Here is a 17,093-nt window from a genome sequence, read left to right as displayed (position 1 = left end):
GAGGGCAGGCTGCGGCACCGCACCGTGCCGGCCGCCCGAAGGGCCGGGCGCCGGGGTGGGCAAAAGGAAAGCGCTCCCCGTAAATCTGCCCACCAGCAGACGGCTCCCCAAAAATAGGAGCTGATGTAGGGGTTTAGACTGTGCTCGCTTAAACGCCCCGATATCCACGAGGGAAGTCTCGTTGATCCTTTTAATCTATTTTCAGCCCTGTGCTTCACTCTTAATCCGCCCTGGAAGCCGATTTTAAAATAAATGACTTGAGCCTTTTGTAGCTCGAAGTCAGCATGCAGAAGCCTTGTTTATGTAACAGACACAATTTAAACTCTTATACATTAGCTAGTATAAGAGTTAAAATACTAGTGAACTGTGTTCCTCACTTTGAATTGGAGGGATGCTTGTCCCTGTAATGACATTCAGAATGCATTTATTTCAGATTCTTAAAGTCTTCGTGTAAAAGGTAGTTGCTTACATCTGAGGCACAAGAGGATCAATAATTTGACTGTCAAGCTGCACTTGATGAAAACTTGGAGGCGTGTAGAGGGTTCCATCTCTTACTCAACCAGTAAAATCATCAGCTGCATTTCACTTTGTAGTCTCCTGCAAGTCATGCTGTGAGGAATGCTTAACGGCTTTGATCAAGTCTTCCTGCTAAATCAAGCTTTATTTCAGCTGAGCACAAACACCTGGCAAAAACATGCAAGGAGTAGTATGGATAGCGCCGAACTGTGTGTGGAATAACACATAACTTTATATTCAAAAGGAAAGTTAGAAGTTTTGATTTCAGAGATGTAAATCATTTATTCATTAAGAATTAACCAATGTTTCAGTGTACTTTGTCAGTTACTTTAAATGACAGCAAGAGGAAGTCTAGGCGTGCTATACTCTTTCTAGGCATTAAAGTTACAATAACGTGCAGATGTATTAGAATCGTAACGCAAAGGACGAACCTTAGCCACACTGACATATGGAGAAAGGCTAAAGAAGTGGGGTTTATTCAGCCTAGAGGAGGGAGGATCTGGTCACAGTCTTCCATTACAGAGAAAGATGGAGGTGCACCCTTCACAAGGGAGCATGGTGACGGGGCAGGAGGCTATGGGAATGAGTTCCTTCAGGGAAAATTGTAGGAAAAATGTTCTTTACCAGTAGAGCAATTAACCACGAATAGGTTGCCCAGTGAAGCGCTGGAGTCTCCCTCGAAGACTTGGCTTGTCAGGGTCCTGGGTCATCTCACCTAAGGCCCCGCTTTCCACAGAAGGTGGGACCAGTGGTCTCCAGAGGACCGTGGCAACCTACACATTTCTGTTTTGTCGTTTACATTGCCAAGCTGTCTGAGTTTGCCACTGAGCTGAAACAGAGGCTCTGGTTTATGTGGGGTCTTCCCCAGTCTTTACTGAATAATGCTAATAATAACGCTAATTGTTTTGAGAACTCTTGGTAGATTAGTGAGCTGTCTGAGCTTAAATTTAATGCGTGGTCATAGTAGCCACAATACATTAAATAATCAGTACCCAGTGCATTGTACATAATGGCTGTGCAACACTGAAAAAACACTGTTTTCTGAAAAGTGGAACTGTCAATTTGAAACTATTTCAAGATGCCTTAATTTTTGCCTAAGGAGGACAGTCTAAGCCTTCAATTAGAATAAAAATTGCGGTCATCTAAATTAATGCCTTTTTTGAAGTTGTGAAGTATTCACTCAGCCAGAGGTTTTTCAGTTCTCTTACACTGATTTTTAGATCAGTGTTCTGCAGCTGTACATACACATCTGTTAACAGATTCTAAATGGGGAATTGAACCATAAATGTGTCTTCTCCAGTTTGACCTGGAGGATACTAAGTTTGCCTTTTTGACAAGTTCAAGGTCACTGAGTTCAGCAAGCCTCCTGAGCTGGTACTGCTGCAGAAAGAAATGCCATTACCCTTTTAGTCTTACCTCCCTTGTTCCTGCATTTGCGTGGTTCCATGGTGAATTAGATGGGGAAACTCAACTAAATTAAAGAGAGACTTGTAAAAAAAAAAAATTTTGTCAGTGAGTTGGTATTGGTTCACTGCACTGCAGTAGAAACAACTGCATTTGTTGTCACCCGGCAGGGTGGTAGAGGATGAAATTTTCCACACAGTGCTGGTCCATTCTAACTTAAGCTGTAGTTTGTCAAGCACTAAGGGAGTAGGTACAACAATAAAGAAATAAGATTTCATGTTCTTTACTCAACTTACTGGCTCAGAGCCTTCATAATTATTTTTGTCTGTAGTTACTGCATGCAGCATCAGCAACAGTAGTTTTTAAGTAATCTGGTTGATAGTGTTCAGAGACTCTCCTAGTCCTGAAGTTGTTCATATTGTGGTGCTTCATGGTGCTCTTTTTCTCAAATCGGTCACTTCAGATGCTTTCTGAATTCTGCTGAGAAATGGTAGCCTTTGTCCATGCCTGAAGACAAGGAGCCCTGTATCTGTCATCAGAAATGTCTTTACTTGCTTGTCTTAGAGGGGAACTTAAGACAAATGGCACCTGTTTTGTAAGCTTTTGGTAGGTCAATTAACAAATACATTTCATCTGTCAAGCTTTGGTGCTTGATTTCCTAAATTAATATGCAGTAACTAAAGTGATAGGAGGCATGAAGAAAAGATACAGTGAAAGTGGTGCCAAACTTGGGGGTTGTCTCACAAAGGGCTGCCCTCTGTGCAAATCACTGTATGTAAAGTTTTTACACTTCATGCTATGTGTCAGCTAAGAGTTGTCTTTGTTAGTCTTAGAACATGTGTCTGTTAATTTTCTGTGAGGTAGGACAGCGTATGGAGTAAGGATGCAGTATCTAGATGGCTGTATGGCATCTAGATACTGGCACCTATGTCCAGTGGTGCCAGATGTTCTTGCCCATCATATGTGAATTCCAAAACACCGTACTGGCTGTTCCTTAGTCATGCTGGTACTATTAACACAGACAATCAACCCTAAATAAGTAAACCGAAACCTACCTATATGTAAAACCACTTTTTACATTTGTTTATCTGATACATCTATTTTTAAGTATAGAGGAGATTTATTGTTTGTCTTGTATGTACAGCCTTGTGGTTTTGGACCTAGTTTGCAGCAGCTTCTAGTGCTGAAGTTGGCATGTTGTTTGTGCCTCATTGGAAGTAGCTTAGCTGGGTAACATAGTGTAGAAATGTCTTTAAGCAGTTTTCAGTAAAAGATTGTCAAACTTAATGTTTGTGAAAATCGGAAATATATGCAAGGTTTCAAAGAAATAATTGACTGTAGCTGAACAGTAAATTTCTGTTTTTTTTTTATAAAAGTAGTGGTTTTGCTTGAAATAGCAGGTTATTATCCGGAGTCAGATTTTGGTTTTCACAGATCTGATCAATGGCAAAAGTTGATAAAAGCCTTTCAGTGTTAATTTTGTACTTCAAGAGACAATTTTTTTAGTCATCAGATGGCTTAAAAGATAGCTTAAACGATACTCTTGTTCCATGTAGAGATGCCTGTGTGTGCAACATACTTTTTTTGGCTTTCTGTACTCAAAAACTTTATTTGTAATAATAATAGTAAAGAGTCGTATTTTAGAATCCAATGATTACAGAGTAAGTTTACTTACTATGTACTTACTTATTCTGCTATGAATACTTGCAGTAATGGAGCCCTTCCCCCCCCCCCCCCCCCCAAGGACCTTAGAGTTGCATGGAGGGATTTTTTGAAGAGGGAATGTTAGTGTTCAATATCCAAGCAGATTATACATTAAAACCTTTTGTTTGTAAGAGTGGTGTGAAAAGCAATGCAAAAGCTGAGGGCCAAAGTAAAAGATAATGTAAAATAAGTAACCTCAGCTTAACAAGTCACCATTGTTCAGCTGAGTTGTGGCCACCCCTTGTGCTATGTAATCCTAGATGATAACAGTCTTGAAGCTGTTGACTTAAATTCTGCTTGTGAATTGCCACATGATGACTATAGCAGCCGGTCAGCCCACTGGTAGCAGTGTCACCCTTTGAGGTTGTGCCATTTTATTGAGATGAGTGTCTGCTGCATCGTCATTTGGCTGCTGTGTTTTAATTAGAAGAATTCTTTTGGAGGTGTGTTTTGGGCTGACTCACATCACCATTTTTTCTCTGGTCTTATTGTTTGTGGTTCTGCATCAGAAGCACATGCAGAAATTAAGTGGCTGTAGAGGCTTCTGTCCACATCTGTGTCCTCATCTTCAGAGGTGTGTACTACTGATGGCTAAGGTGGCTCACCAGCTTGTGAGGTAACTGCAAATTATAACTTAGTCTCCTAAGGAAAGCTGGCATTAACTTTTGGTTTTCCTTAGCATGCTAAACTAGTTGTAGCAGCTGTTTCACAATCCATCATTGTATCTGGCGAAAGGAGAGCAAGAACTTCTAGAGGAAGGATGGGCAGATGCAAGTGTGGGTGGCAAAATATACATCCAGCTAATTTTAATCTGAGTCAGAACTTCCAAGGTACCATTACATGAACATTTTCTCTCATAGCAAGCTATCTCAAGTTCCTAATCCAGTGCCGTTGCTCTGGTGCTCTGTCAGAGCAAGTAATGCAACTGTTTGAGGGGCCATGCTGTAAGCTAGGTGACTGCAATGGTTTGAGATAAAAACAAAACCCCCAAAAAAGACGTTAACAGGTATGGTAGCACACGTTTGTGGAAGGAAACAAGCTGTGGGCAACAGGGACATTCAGCAAGCTAGCTACTGCACTCCTGTATTGGATACTTGGATTTGACATGCTTAATTTTAGATGTTTAATTAAGTTAGTCATCTAGGCTCCTTTATACCAAAGAAGTACAAGAAATAAGTACCTGTAGATGGTCATTCATCCTGTGTGCCTATTTATACATTGATTGGTTACAAAGGAAGCCTTGCTGTTTGACACCTAACTTCTAAGCATCTGAAATTGGTTTTGGGACACAGTGAGAGACAGCTTACTGCTGTTCAGGGTTACCTTGCACTTACTGCATATTTAGGGGATTGTTCGTGTAAGAATTCATCACAGAGAACTAGTGCTCCATATGTTAATAACCTAGTTTACTTCATAGTGTTTTTTTCAGGTAAGCAGGCCCTTAGGTTGATGTCTGAATTGGTATATCATTACTGTATAAAAAGAGGGGTGGCTTATATGAAAAGCATTGTTGAGACAGGGAAATGTTTACAGTACAAAGAACATAATTTTGTCCAGTAGATAAATTTCATGCTTTCTGAGCTAGGCTCTACGTGTTGCACCACTGCCAAAGGCTGAGAATTCATAGATATTTCTGTTTCTGCAACCGTTTGTTAATTTCCCCATGATATTTATGGTGGGAAGTGTAAGTCTTATCTTTTTCTTTTAGGTTGACAATTGCATTTTTCGCACTCTCTGGTCTGGATATGTTGGATTCCTTAGATGTGGTGAACAAAGATGATATAATAGAATGGATTTATTCCCTGCAGGTCCTTCCCACAGAAGACAGTGAGTGAGTTTTTTAGTTTTTTTTTATTGATATTAACATCTTTACTTTTGCTTTTCACCTGGGGAATAGTGGATGGCTCTTGGTTTTTATAAAATACAAGGTTGACCTTCCTGAAGTGCTGTCCTGATAATTTCAGATAGCAATGTCAAGCAAATCCTAGAAATAGATCCCTTTAAAGTAATAAAACTAGAAAAAGTGATTAGTTTGGCTTTTTTATGTATACAAGGTAAGCTATGAAATAAATTTGAAGACAAGACAGTACAGAATAGTGATGAAGTTGCACCTTTAAGCATCTCAGAGGAATGTTTCACCTGGTTCTAAAAGAAATCATATAAGTATTACAAGTCTAATAGTGATGATATTGACTTCTAATAATTGTAGCTATGCCAGGAGCTCTGAGCACAGATGTGGCTACTTGGAACAGCTTTTGGAAAACGGGAGGTGTAAGATTAAGAAGCAAAAGGGATAAACACAGTTCCTGCTTTAAAATGAAAAATCTGTTCCTTAGATCTGTGAAGGTTAAATTTGCCTGAGGTTTCTAGAAGGACTAACACTGTTGCTGCATCCCAGCTGTCCTCAGATTGGAAGGTGCATAGCAGATCCAAGCCGGGGAGGCAGCCCACAGAAGCGTCCCTTTCCCGGTGACTTGACAGAAATCAGGGAGGTGCTCTTTCTGTGGGCTGGGTGGTATTGGCAATTTTTTCTGTGGCAGGGCGGGTGAATGGCTAATAGCAGTAGAGGGGGTGGAAGGGAGGGAGACGTGGGCGAGGCACTGCTGCTTTATGACAGGAGGTGCTGGCATGTTAAGCGCTGGTGTGGGGATAGCTCCAGGCTGGTCTCTGGAGAAAAGGTAATTCCAGGTGCCTGTCTGTAAAATCATGAACATGTACTTTGTATGTTGGATGATTGTAGAAAGAAAATTCTGTGTTTCCTTACAAAATTTAGTCTAATTATATACTACAAATTAGGTCTCTTCCCTAAAAGCAGTTTTATGAAATAAAAGCATTTTTATGAAGTAAGCTATGGAAGTCAAGATCGCTGATGCTTGATTTTTACAGTAATAAAAAGATCCCTTTTCTTATTCTGGAGACTTACAAACCATCAGATCCACTCCAGGCATTAGTTCTAATAGATTTGTTTTTTCTTGTGTTGTATGCCAGGACTGATTATAGAAAATTAGGGGTTTGGATCCCATAATTATTCCCACAATGTTTTTAATCATGAGAAGGTTCCTGTCCCTTAGCATTTAAAAAATTTTCCAGGGTGTACAAGCTTTGTTTTTAGGAGTTGCTCGCTTTCTGATCTTTATCCCAGTCTTCAGGAGTGTGTTCTGAAAGAACAGTGAAGTTTGCAAGAGAGGTTAGAATAGGCATTTTTTTGTTTGTTTGTCTTTGATAGTATGCAGTAATTCTTGGGGAGGGGGGTGGTTCTACCTCGCCAATGTTTGGAATAGGCCCATTGTCAAGAGCCTCCTAGGGAGGGCAGTATAAATCTCAGCATACAGATGTGGAGGCTAACAGTCCAGGGCACAGCTGAGATGTGCCCCTTTTTTTTCTAGCTATCATAAAACTACAGGAGGGTAGTTTTGGGGAGTGCATTCTGTGCTTTTAAGTAATAAATCTCTCCTTTTCACCGGAAGAACAAACTTCCCTCCAATCCTGTATTTTCGTATCACATCGTAAAAACTCTGTTCTTCTGACACTCTTATGCTTTTGATAATAACACTACTCTATCTGGTCACTTGACCCCTAAAACTTCAGCGTTGTTTTTATTCCATTTTTACTTCATCTAATGGACAATAGATGGTGCAAAATGTAAATGATACCAACAGCAGCAAGTTGGATATTGGATGACTAAATGTGCAGAAGGGAATGTATACCCTCCTGTAATGTCTACTTGCAATAAAATGTATTGACTTTCTGCTTTTTAATCCTGGGTGTGTGCAACGTTTGTTAATTGGCAGCCTCCCTGCAGTAGAGCTCTGAGTCCCTCTTTTCGTCTGTTTGAAGAAGTAGCTAAACTGAGGTAGGCTGCAGCAGTGAAGTTTTTGGCTGCAAAATGCTTGTGCATCTGTGCATCAACTGTTGAAGAGAACGGTTGCTAGCTTGATGCATCAGAATCCTTTCAGGTAAAAAAAAAAAAACGCCTTTGCTTTTAAAGTAACATTCTGTGCAGCTTTTTTTACATGCATGCTGATAAATCTCTCTTTCCATGGAAAATTGATTTTTAAACATTTAAATTATAACACTGTTTTATAACGTAGTTTCTAGAATGATGAATTCCAGTAATCTTGCCTTAAGTAACTGTATGCTACTTGATATAAGTCTTCATTAATTTTGGCTTGGGACTGAAAACCTATTTAAAACTTACATTTTAAATTGGAATGTATTTCTACAGAATCGTGGGGTTAGTTTTTGATCGTGTCACTGGTTGAATTCCTAAAATAAGCAAAAAGAGAATTCCTGTAGTTCTTACCAGAAAAATAAATTTCTCTGCTGTTCACGTTTGTCCCTCCAAAGGTTCTGTATCCATAGCACTTCAGTTGATTTTTATTTAAAGCTCTTTTTTAAGATGGCAAATTCAAATTATTTTGAGAACTACTGCTACCTTACAGTCTTTTTTCCAATGGATGGGAGACAGAACAGCTGATGCTCTGCAAACTTAGTATCTGTTTATTTTTATCAATAGCTATTATAGTAGGTATACTGGCTGGGGTAGAATTCATTTTTTTCCATAGTAGCCCGTATGCTGCTGTGTTTTGAGTTTATGACTGAAACAGTATTGGTAACACACCAGTGTTTTAGCTGTTGCTGAGCAGTGCCTGCGCAGCATCACGGCTGTCTCTTTTTGCCCCTCTGCACCCCTTCTACCAGGGCAGATACAGCCAGGGGACACAGCCAGGACAGCTGACCCCGCCTGACCTGAGGGACACTCCATACCATCTGACACCATGTTCAGCAGTAAAAGCTCGGGAAAAGGAGGAGAAAGGGGGTGATGTTTGTGGTTCTGGTATTTGTCCTCCTGAGCAACCCTTAGGTGTGCTGAGGCCCTGCTTTCTGGGAAGTGGCTGAACACCTGCCTGGCCGGTGGGAAGGAGTGAATGAATTCCTCCTTTGCTTTGCTTGTGCCCACAGCTTTTGCTTCACCTATCAAACTGTCTCTGTCTCAATCTGTGAGTCTTCTCCCCTTCTCTCTGTTTTCTCGCCCTCCCACAGGGTGGGGAAGTGAGCGGGTGGCTGTGTGGGTGCCTAGCTGCTGGTCAGGGTCAACCCACCACAGCAGGGCATTACAGAACTTGGTAGAAGATTCAGAATTTGGTGTTTTAGAATACTTCTTAGATAGAGTCTCACAAAATCCTGTGATAGTTTTAGGTAACATGTTTGTATTTACTGGTATGTGATATGTCTGATGGCTAATGAAAGCTTCGGTTCAGAGGTTTGTAGCCTTTGAAATTTTTATGTGAAACTAAAGCTCATGAATGCAAAGTGGTGAGATCTTGATCTCGCTGAGTAAGAAAGCAAATACATACTCTGTGAGCCTAATTGAAATGCAGTAAAGGAAGCTAAAGATTATGGTCTGTCAGGATAGACTGTGTTCTTCTGTGGGTTTACTGTAACTGTGATTCAAACAAATAATGTCCTTTAGGTACTATAATTTCAGCTCCAGTGTTCTAGAGTCTGACTCAATACCAATTGTAATTAGGAGGGAATGGCATGTTACACACACAAGCTGACCCTCACACAGAAAGCTACCATCCTTAGCTGAATGCTCGGTCTCACTGCTGTCTTCTGCTTATTTAAAGGGCCCCTGTCTTCTTTAACTCTTGCAAAATAGTTTGGCTTTATTTTCTGTAGATTTTGGGCGTTGTTACTTTTCCTTCACTTTTAGTAAATGCTCTGCTTAGGTGCATGGCTAATAATGTGTTTTTGTTTTGTTTGTGTGTTCACTGCAGAAAGACCTCACTGTGTTTCCCTTTAGAAATGAGTTGAAATCTTGCAAAAAAACTTTTTTCTTTTTCTTTTTTCATTTTGAGGAGGGGGGTGCTTTTTTACAAGCCTTATCAGAAATTATATGTATTTAGACTAAGACATACTTTTTAAAGCGTTATTGAAATTGGAAAAGGGTTGACAGAAAGACCCTGCTTCAACTGCTTGTTCATAAGATTCTTGTCATGTCAGAGCTTTACTGTTTTTCCTCTCATGAAGGAGGTCCTAGACAGAATTTCAGATTTATTTTAACTATCTTAAAGTGCAACTCTTAGCAACGTGAGAAAGATGTATCCCAGTTTCTTGCAGGTGACATTTAAAAACAGTTCAGCGCTTTTGAAAGAGAGTGAATCCAGAGCTCTGTACTCAATCTAATTACAGACAGACGGTGGAGGCACACTCCTTGGCCATATTCATCTTCCATCCTCCCCCATAGCAACACTGGCACTTGTTTGACCCTGCTTGAGAGCTGTTTTAGCTTGTTGAAATGGCAGAAAAGCATGCATTTATTTAGGTAACAGGAGGTTAGCTTTGTGTTGCGTTGGTGAACTATGTTGGCTCGGAGTGCTAGTGCCAGTCCAGTAAGGGAAAGGGAAGAAGGTTGTACTTTTTGACAGCTGGATGCTTCACTGGCTTTGCTGTACTGAGAAATGGCACCAAAAGGAGAGCTGTGACATATTTCATTTGTGGGTCTGAACCCCCAGGACCCATGCATAGCAGGCTGAAAACCATCACAGTACATCAGGCACCTAAAACTGCCTTCTGTCAAAGTCTAAATTTAGAATGCTTCTTTGTTGTTTATTTGTGTGTCAGTGCTGGGAAAAAAAAAGGATAAAATGTCATTGACTGTTTTTGAGATCATTGTTACATGTGAGCTTTCTGATCATGAGTTTCTTGAGCAGAAATACGAATTTTCCTCCAACATAACCTTCTTTAATGGCTATGTTTGAAGTATTTATGTGGATGTATGATGGACTTCATTTTAGAGAATGCAACTTTGATTTTATGACATATTCTAGTGCTTTGATTTATAAGAATCATTATTTTTTAGCCCTAGTTCAGTAAGAATGGCTTATGCTTACTTTTATCTGGATGTACTGACTGTGTCACCCTATATTAAAACTGTGATTTTTTTTTTTTTAATATTAAGATTTTAATGATGTATGTAAGCTTGCTTCTGTACTTGGCAAATGAGAAAAGCCTTGGAACCAGAGGAATGCATAGGTAACATGAATGGGAGGAAGTAGTGGTAAAAGTTGTCAATCTTCCCATGCAAGACAAATCCTAAAAGATAAATAACAAAAATGTCTTGTTTGTAAGAAAAGAGCTCCCAGGATAAGCTGTCTGTGGTCATCACTTGGAGCTCTGTTACGTGTCCTAAGGACTGTCTGGCCTACGCACACGTAAGTAACATTTCCTTCACAGGAAAGTCTCAGCTGTTGATTTAAGCGTGGAGTCTTTTGCTTTGGGAAAAGGGTCAATTTTCTTTAGTTCTGTTGCCAAATGTGAAAAGTTTTTGCAGGTGTGTTTTGTTCAGCTAGCAATAGTTGTGCAGCAATTGATGAAACGTTTTTTACTTTTTGCTCTGTCTTACACTCTTCACTCTTTCAGGAAGTGGTTAAATATGCTTAACTCTGAAAGTGAACACTAGGTGGTACCATTTCATAACTGCAGTTATACTCGATGCTTCAGTGGACTGTGCTGGACCTGAACTGGTCACTCCAGTAATTTTTTACAAGGGACATAAACTATGATCATATCCTTTTAATTAGGGTGTGCTTAATTTCTAATTCTATCTCTGATTCTGACAGGCTGCTTATGGTTCTGGAAAGTGGGCAAGAGTTTGATTAGCACTACTGAGCTATTACATAGGAAGTACAAGTACTTTGCAATAAAATAGTAAAACTGACTTCACAGAAGGTGAGGTGATGTGCATAAACTGAAAGACAGTGTTTTTTTGCTAATTCCCCTTTGGTTCCCATTTGGTTTTGAACTTCTATATTCCCAGGAAGCTAAAAAAAATTTTGAGACATGATGTCAATGTGCCAGAGTCATCTGGTTAGAAATGAGCTGTTTTCACTTCATGTTTTAACACTTCCTTTATCAGCTCAGCATTCTATTTTTTAATTCAAGAATTGTAACTAGAAATTTAGCAATTCACTTGTAATGCTGAAGGTCTAGGAAGCATCTATTGAATGCACATTAATGACAAAGTTTTTTTGTTTGGAGGGGGGGATGAAATATTATATTCCCTTTTAATATTATGCAGTAGTAAGGGCATTGGAGAGCCATGCTGTTCTTCTGGTTCTCCTAGGAGCCAGTGTGTAAAGTCAAGGATGGGAGATCAGAAGTCACTGACATAAAGAGTCGGAATAGATCTTAAATCAATGATAGCAATGCAGTTAAAAATCCAGCATTTTAAAATTACCAACGCTGTTTTTTAGTTGGTAGCGGTTTAGTAGTACAAGAAAAGTTTTAAAATACTACATGAAAATTAAACAGCTAAAGGGAATAATAGATCCTGATTTCATTCATGTACTTTAATCTCTCTTTTTCACAGTAGCTGTCAAGTCAGAAGCCAATCAAAGTGACCCACTAACAGCCCACTGCACTGGTTTCATACTGCCATTTGTACCTTGCTATGCTACAGTCTAAAAGGCTGATGATGGGAATCAGTCTTTCTGGGATGAATCCTTCCATCTAGCGACTAGCAGCTGAGTTCTGTTTGACTTCAGAGCTGTCCTAATTGTAGCACGTTTCATTTCCAGCAGGCCCGAACCTTCTGTGTGCTAGTAGGCTAGCAATTGTTTTCTGGATGAAGGGTTTCTACATCAGTGCCATTTCAAAGTGAATTTTGTAGTTTACTTAAGCGCTTAAGACACAGGTTCATTTTTACTGAAAATGGGCCAAGTGAACGGTGATTTTTCCGCAATGTCAGCTACCACAGGAAATCTGGTATTTAAGAAGTAGGAATTCTAGTTCTCCTCTTACTGATCATATTGTGTCATTTTTCAAATTGTGATGCTTTTTGGGCAGTGTCCTTTAGGACTGTAGATTAGTCCTTAAGACTAGTATTTATTGTGCTTTCCAGAACCTGTTGCACCATGAAATGCAAGTCATTGACTTCAGGAGCTAACAGACAAATGTTCTCTGCTGAGAAGATTTAGATTGTAACAGAATACAACATTTATGCATTTTTTGTCTACAAATGCAGATACTCTTTCTATTTTCTCTTTGTGAATATGACTATAGCATACCAGTTTTTAGTGCAGGCTGCAATGATCTTCGTTACACGTGTAGAATCATTAAAAAGTACTTTTGATTGAAAGGTGAAGGAAGTGGAGAATTGCAGGTGGGTTTTTTTCTGTTAAATAATAGTTCATTCCATGTAAATTAGATCCAAAGACTTGTCTGGTAGAGAAACTTGCATACTTAACCACATTGAAGTACTTAAGACTACTGATAAAAGCTTCTAGTTTAAATGTTGCATACATGCAGAATGTATTTAAAATTAGAAGCTAATGTGCTAATAAATGACACCAGAACTGGTAGACCACATTTCATGGTGATGTTTTTTAGGGCTTTCAACTTTATAACTATTCTTGTTTGGTTAGTCTGGTGCAATTTTCCCTAATCTCCATGAAGATTTTTAGATTAAATGCTGAAGAGCTGAAAAAAAAAAAAAGAAGGGGAGAGAATTTAAGAACACCCAAGTGCTGTTTAACTGCAGTGCTCATTAGGCTTTTACTTGCAGAGGCTGTGGAGTAAAGTAGTTGAGTTTTTGCCATGCAGAAGCAGATTTGAGCCCTGCAGACCGGTACTTAGCTCTAGACAGTGTGTGGTGCACACTTCTGTTTGCTGCATGCTCAGATACTGTGACATATTTAAAACAAATTATACTGAACCACTGACAGAAATGTTTGATAGCTACAATATTCTTGTACTTGTGTTTTGGGTGAGAGAAAAATGGCTCCAATTAAAAATTTGCCTTTCACATCTTTTTAACTATTTCACTCTGACAGTATTGAGTTAGATCGGTGCTAGCTTAAAACTGCAAACAGTTTGTTTGTCGATGTACATGTTGCAAAGTATCTTAAAACAATTCTGCTTCAGAACAGATGGTATTACCAGGCAGGAATCCAGAGAGGAAAAAAAATCTGTTAACTCTGGGCACTTCTCCAGGGGAGCAATCCCTTTTTTTTTTTTTTTTTTGTGAGCATGGAAGACAATTCTGTGCTGATATAAACACTATATTTCCACCAAATCAAAAAAATCTGTTGCTTTGTCATTACTGCAGGATCAAGTTTGCTTGTGGTTTTCTTTGTTTGTTTTTTTTTTTTGTAATTAGAGTGATAACACACTGAGGTTGGGAACATACTGAAAGACACATGCAAACTCTAGTAATACTGTGAATAGTGTTCAGCTAACAGGTCTTGATCCTGACTAGAGAATTATGGTGTATAATGAGTGTTTCAGCAAAGCAAGTTAGTTGAGTTTTTCTTTTTTTATCTTTTCCAGGATCAAACTTGAATCGCTGTGGATTCAGAGGCTCTTCATATTTAGGGATGCCATTCAATCCCTCCAAGGTCAGTTAAGTGTGTGTGAAATATTTTCAATTAGGCAATAAATGATCTTGTGTCTTTTTTATAATATTAACTGCTTAATTACGGAATATCTGGAAGGCAGGGATTTTCACACTGTTAATACACTGAAATGTTTGTAGAGCTTTTAAGAAACGTGCATAAGAAACATATTAAAATGGTACCAGTTGAGTTTCCAGGGCAGTGAAGAAATTGACATAGAAATTGTGGCTTGTTTCAGTGCACTCTCCCCCTTCTCTGATCTGTTACTGAAGTAGGGAAACTCCTCTAACTGAAGAACTATCACCTGGTAGAGAAGGGCAGAATAGCTCCGTATTAAGTGGTGCAGCACATGTTGTTCTTCAGTGTTCTCTTCCTGTGATGAAATGTGTATTTGATTTACCTGGTATCCACTCAGACATAGGCTCTGCTCATCCCAGTTTGTCGTGACCATAAGAGAGGATGCTTTGAAGCTCATGGAACTGAGGTTCAAGAGAGTTAAATCTGTATATGCAAAGAAAGTGCCCTTAAAACAAGAGAGAAGGAAGGTTAGCAGAGGCTGCTAAAGATGGTACAGAAGGTCTGATTGAGTTGGAAGAGGGAAGGAGAGGCCAGTGGGCAGGAAAGAAGTACAGTAGTTCTACCCTGTGTTTGAGAGTGAAGAGTCAAATCTCACTAAAGAGTGGGTAAAAAATCTGGAAGAGCACTAAATTATCACCAAGTATTTGATTTTTGTAGTGGACAGGTAGCAAGATTTTAAATATAAATGAATGAATGAATGAATCTTTGGATCTGAAATTGAAAGCAAGGGTGGACAGCTCATACACTAATGACTAGTTAAGTGTAAAAATGCTTGAACTAACGAGTATGAAGGTAGTATAGCAGCCTGTTTTATCCTTATTTTTTTTACTCTTAACAGCATAACTTTATGCTTCTGAATAACTGGTGGGAATGTTAACCTACATTGGAGTAATAACTGCATATGCCTCTTTGCATAGCAAGGTAGCCAAGTACTCATAGCAGTAATATTCAGAGGTTGCACTTTCTAACAAGGGTAAAATAATTGTGAAGAGGGTTTTTTACATCTCTACACTGGGTGCTACAGCAGCATGTGACAGGCAAGCTAATTTGTCTCTTGGTTTGCTTTGGTATTTATCCTGTTTTACACTACAGATGGTGTCTGCAGTGAGCTCGAACTGTAGTAGCAAGATGAATTCATCATCTGTTTTAATTGGAATTAACCTCAGTGGCAATCCAACCACCCGCTGAGCTTGAAGGGGAAAAGGAAAACTTTTGCTTAAAACCTAAAACAATTTGGGATCTGTAGTGGTGACTTACTGGGATACTTTGTCAAAAATAAAGTTTAAAGACAAAATAGTAGACAATAATTTCAGTATAGTTGTATGAGAAAAAGACTGGTTTTACTCAGAAGGAAGACAGTTGTCTTCGATAACAGTCAACTAAAGAAGTTGAGGTTGTCATGCTATTATTGTGGCATAACAGCATTATAAAATGAAAAAAGACATAATTTTACCAAATTGAGATAATAAAAATGTGTCAGTCATGTTTCCTCAAAGGTTTGGGTCAGTGCCATGTGCTGTAGTACATTAAATCAGTGCATGCTTTTGGGAACCTTTTTCAAATCCTCCCCAGTGTATAAAGCTTCAAGAGTGAGTTCTGGATATAGTTCTTGTAAAGGCCCCTGAAGACAAAAAGTCCGTAAGATCCATGAGATCGGCAAAGCGTCATTATCCCTTCCCAGCACTTTCTGGTGTTTTAATTTAACTCTCAACTTCCAATAGCACATGCTTCATATTTAAATATTCTCTTTTCAGGAAATGTGTTGCAGCCCATTGGTGTTTCATAATGTGTTAGCCAATCTGCAGAAGGGACGAAGGGGTGGAATCATGTAACCTGTGGAAATTAGCTACAAGGTCATTATCGCTAGAAAACTGTTTGCAGATGTGCTTTTTTTCAAGCATTGCAATACTTTTTTCATTGCATCTGCATTAGAGGGATCAGATCTGCCTCATTTATTGGCCTACAAAGGTTTAAAGTATTTCCAGCACTGTTGCCCTAAAATGTTCTGAAATAACTCAGAAAAAGAAAGACTTGGAAATCCACTGCAATGACTTTGAATTATGTTTAAGGTCTTGTCATTTTTCTTTATTCATCATTTTAAAATGTTCTATTAAATCTATATCTTGAAAAATAATTTTTGAAAAAGCCTGTAAGCGTTTTGGATTTGCATTGATAGTTACTATTTATTACATGCCACTACAGTGATTACATTCTTGCACTCTGAGAAAGTGCCATCCTGGAGGTAGCCAAATCTCTTCTGTCACTAGGGACCCTTCAAAATAGTAGGAAAAAGCAAGAGATATGTTAGAGTTTCCAACTTTACAAAATGTTACCAGGATAGCTTGTTTGTCTTTGGTGTGGAGTTTGGTTTTTTTAGCTGTTACCGGTGTTTGATGGTAGTGTCTGTGCAGCTCTTTGGGACTGTAGCAAAAGTGAAGCAAAACCATATCCACTTGACCAACTCACCACAGACAGCCTTAACAAGCCTTAACAGCCTTAACTGTAAATGAAGGCTAAGAGTGCTGTTTCTATCACTGCATTTAAACATGAATAATTTAAAATTGAATTACAATTATTTTCTGAAATGGCTCCAGCTTCTGCAGTGTCTCTGATTTGGCGTTATTGGAGTTTAAACTAGCTTTTTAATTTAGGGGTGAACAGTCTCAGAATTTCAGATAGGCCTAGGTTTTTTCAATCTCTTTAAAGTGTTACGAATCAGTTCAGGGGCTAGACTGGAAGCCAATACCTGGAACTTTTATGTAAGATTGCGGTAAATAACATATGCTTTCACTTGGGGAGAAAAGATCTGTTTCGTGTTCCGAACACAACATTGTGTTTTCTCAAGGCTGAAGCAATCCATGTTTGTAACACTGATTCCAGGTGTGAGCAGAAGGTTTTTTGAAAGCGGGACTCTGTCTGTGTCGGAATGTGTTTAGTAGCATTCTTTGTAAGTGTTTGGAGAGGTCCTGCCCATGCTTTTGCAGCAGAGAGAGT

General features: G+C 39.0%; 1 protein-coding gene across 1 annotated transcript in view; it reads left to right on the top strand.

Annotated features, from left to right (window-relative positions):
- Positions 1-5,337: 5,337 nt before the first annotated feature.
- The window catches only part of PGGT1B (protein geranylgeranyltransferase type I, beta subunit), a 32,646-nt gene continuing 20,890 nt past the window's right edge, over positions 5,338-17,093 (top strand). The window contains 2 exon segments of the mRNA XM_009321095.1: positions 5,338-5,451; positions 13,957-14,024. Of these exon segments, the coding sequence (XP_009319370.1) occupies positions 5,370-5,451; positions 13,957-14,024 (150 nt within the window). The 5' untranslated portion in view covers positions 5,338-5,369.

This window comes from Pygoscelis adeliae, unplaced genomic scaffold (assembly GCF_000699105.1).
Source record: "Pygoscelis adeliae isolate BGI_AS28 unplaced genomic scaffold, ASM69910v1 Scaffold83, whole genome shotgun sequence".
Taxonomy (NCBI): domain Eukaryota; kingdom Metazoa; phylum Chordata; class Aves; order Sphenisciformes; family Spheniscidae; genus Pygoscelis; species Pygoscelis adeliae.
The sequence above is the reverse complement of the archived record's forward strand: the minus strand, read 5'-3'. Positions and strand labels throughout refer to the sequence as shown.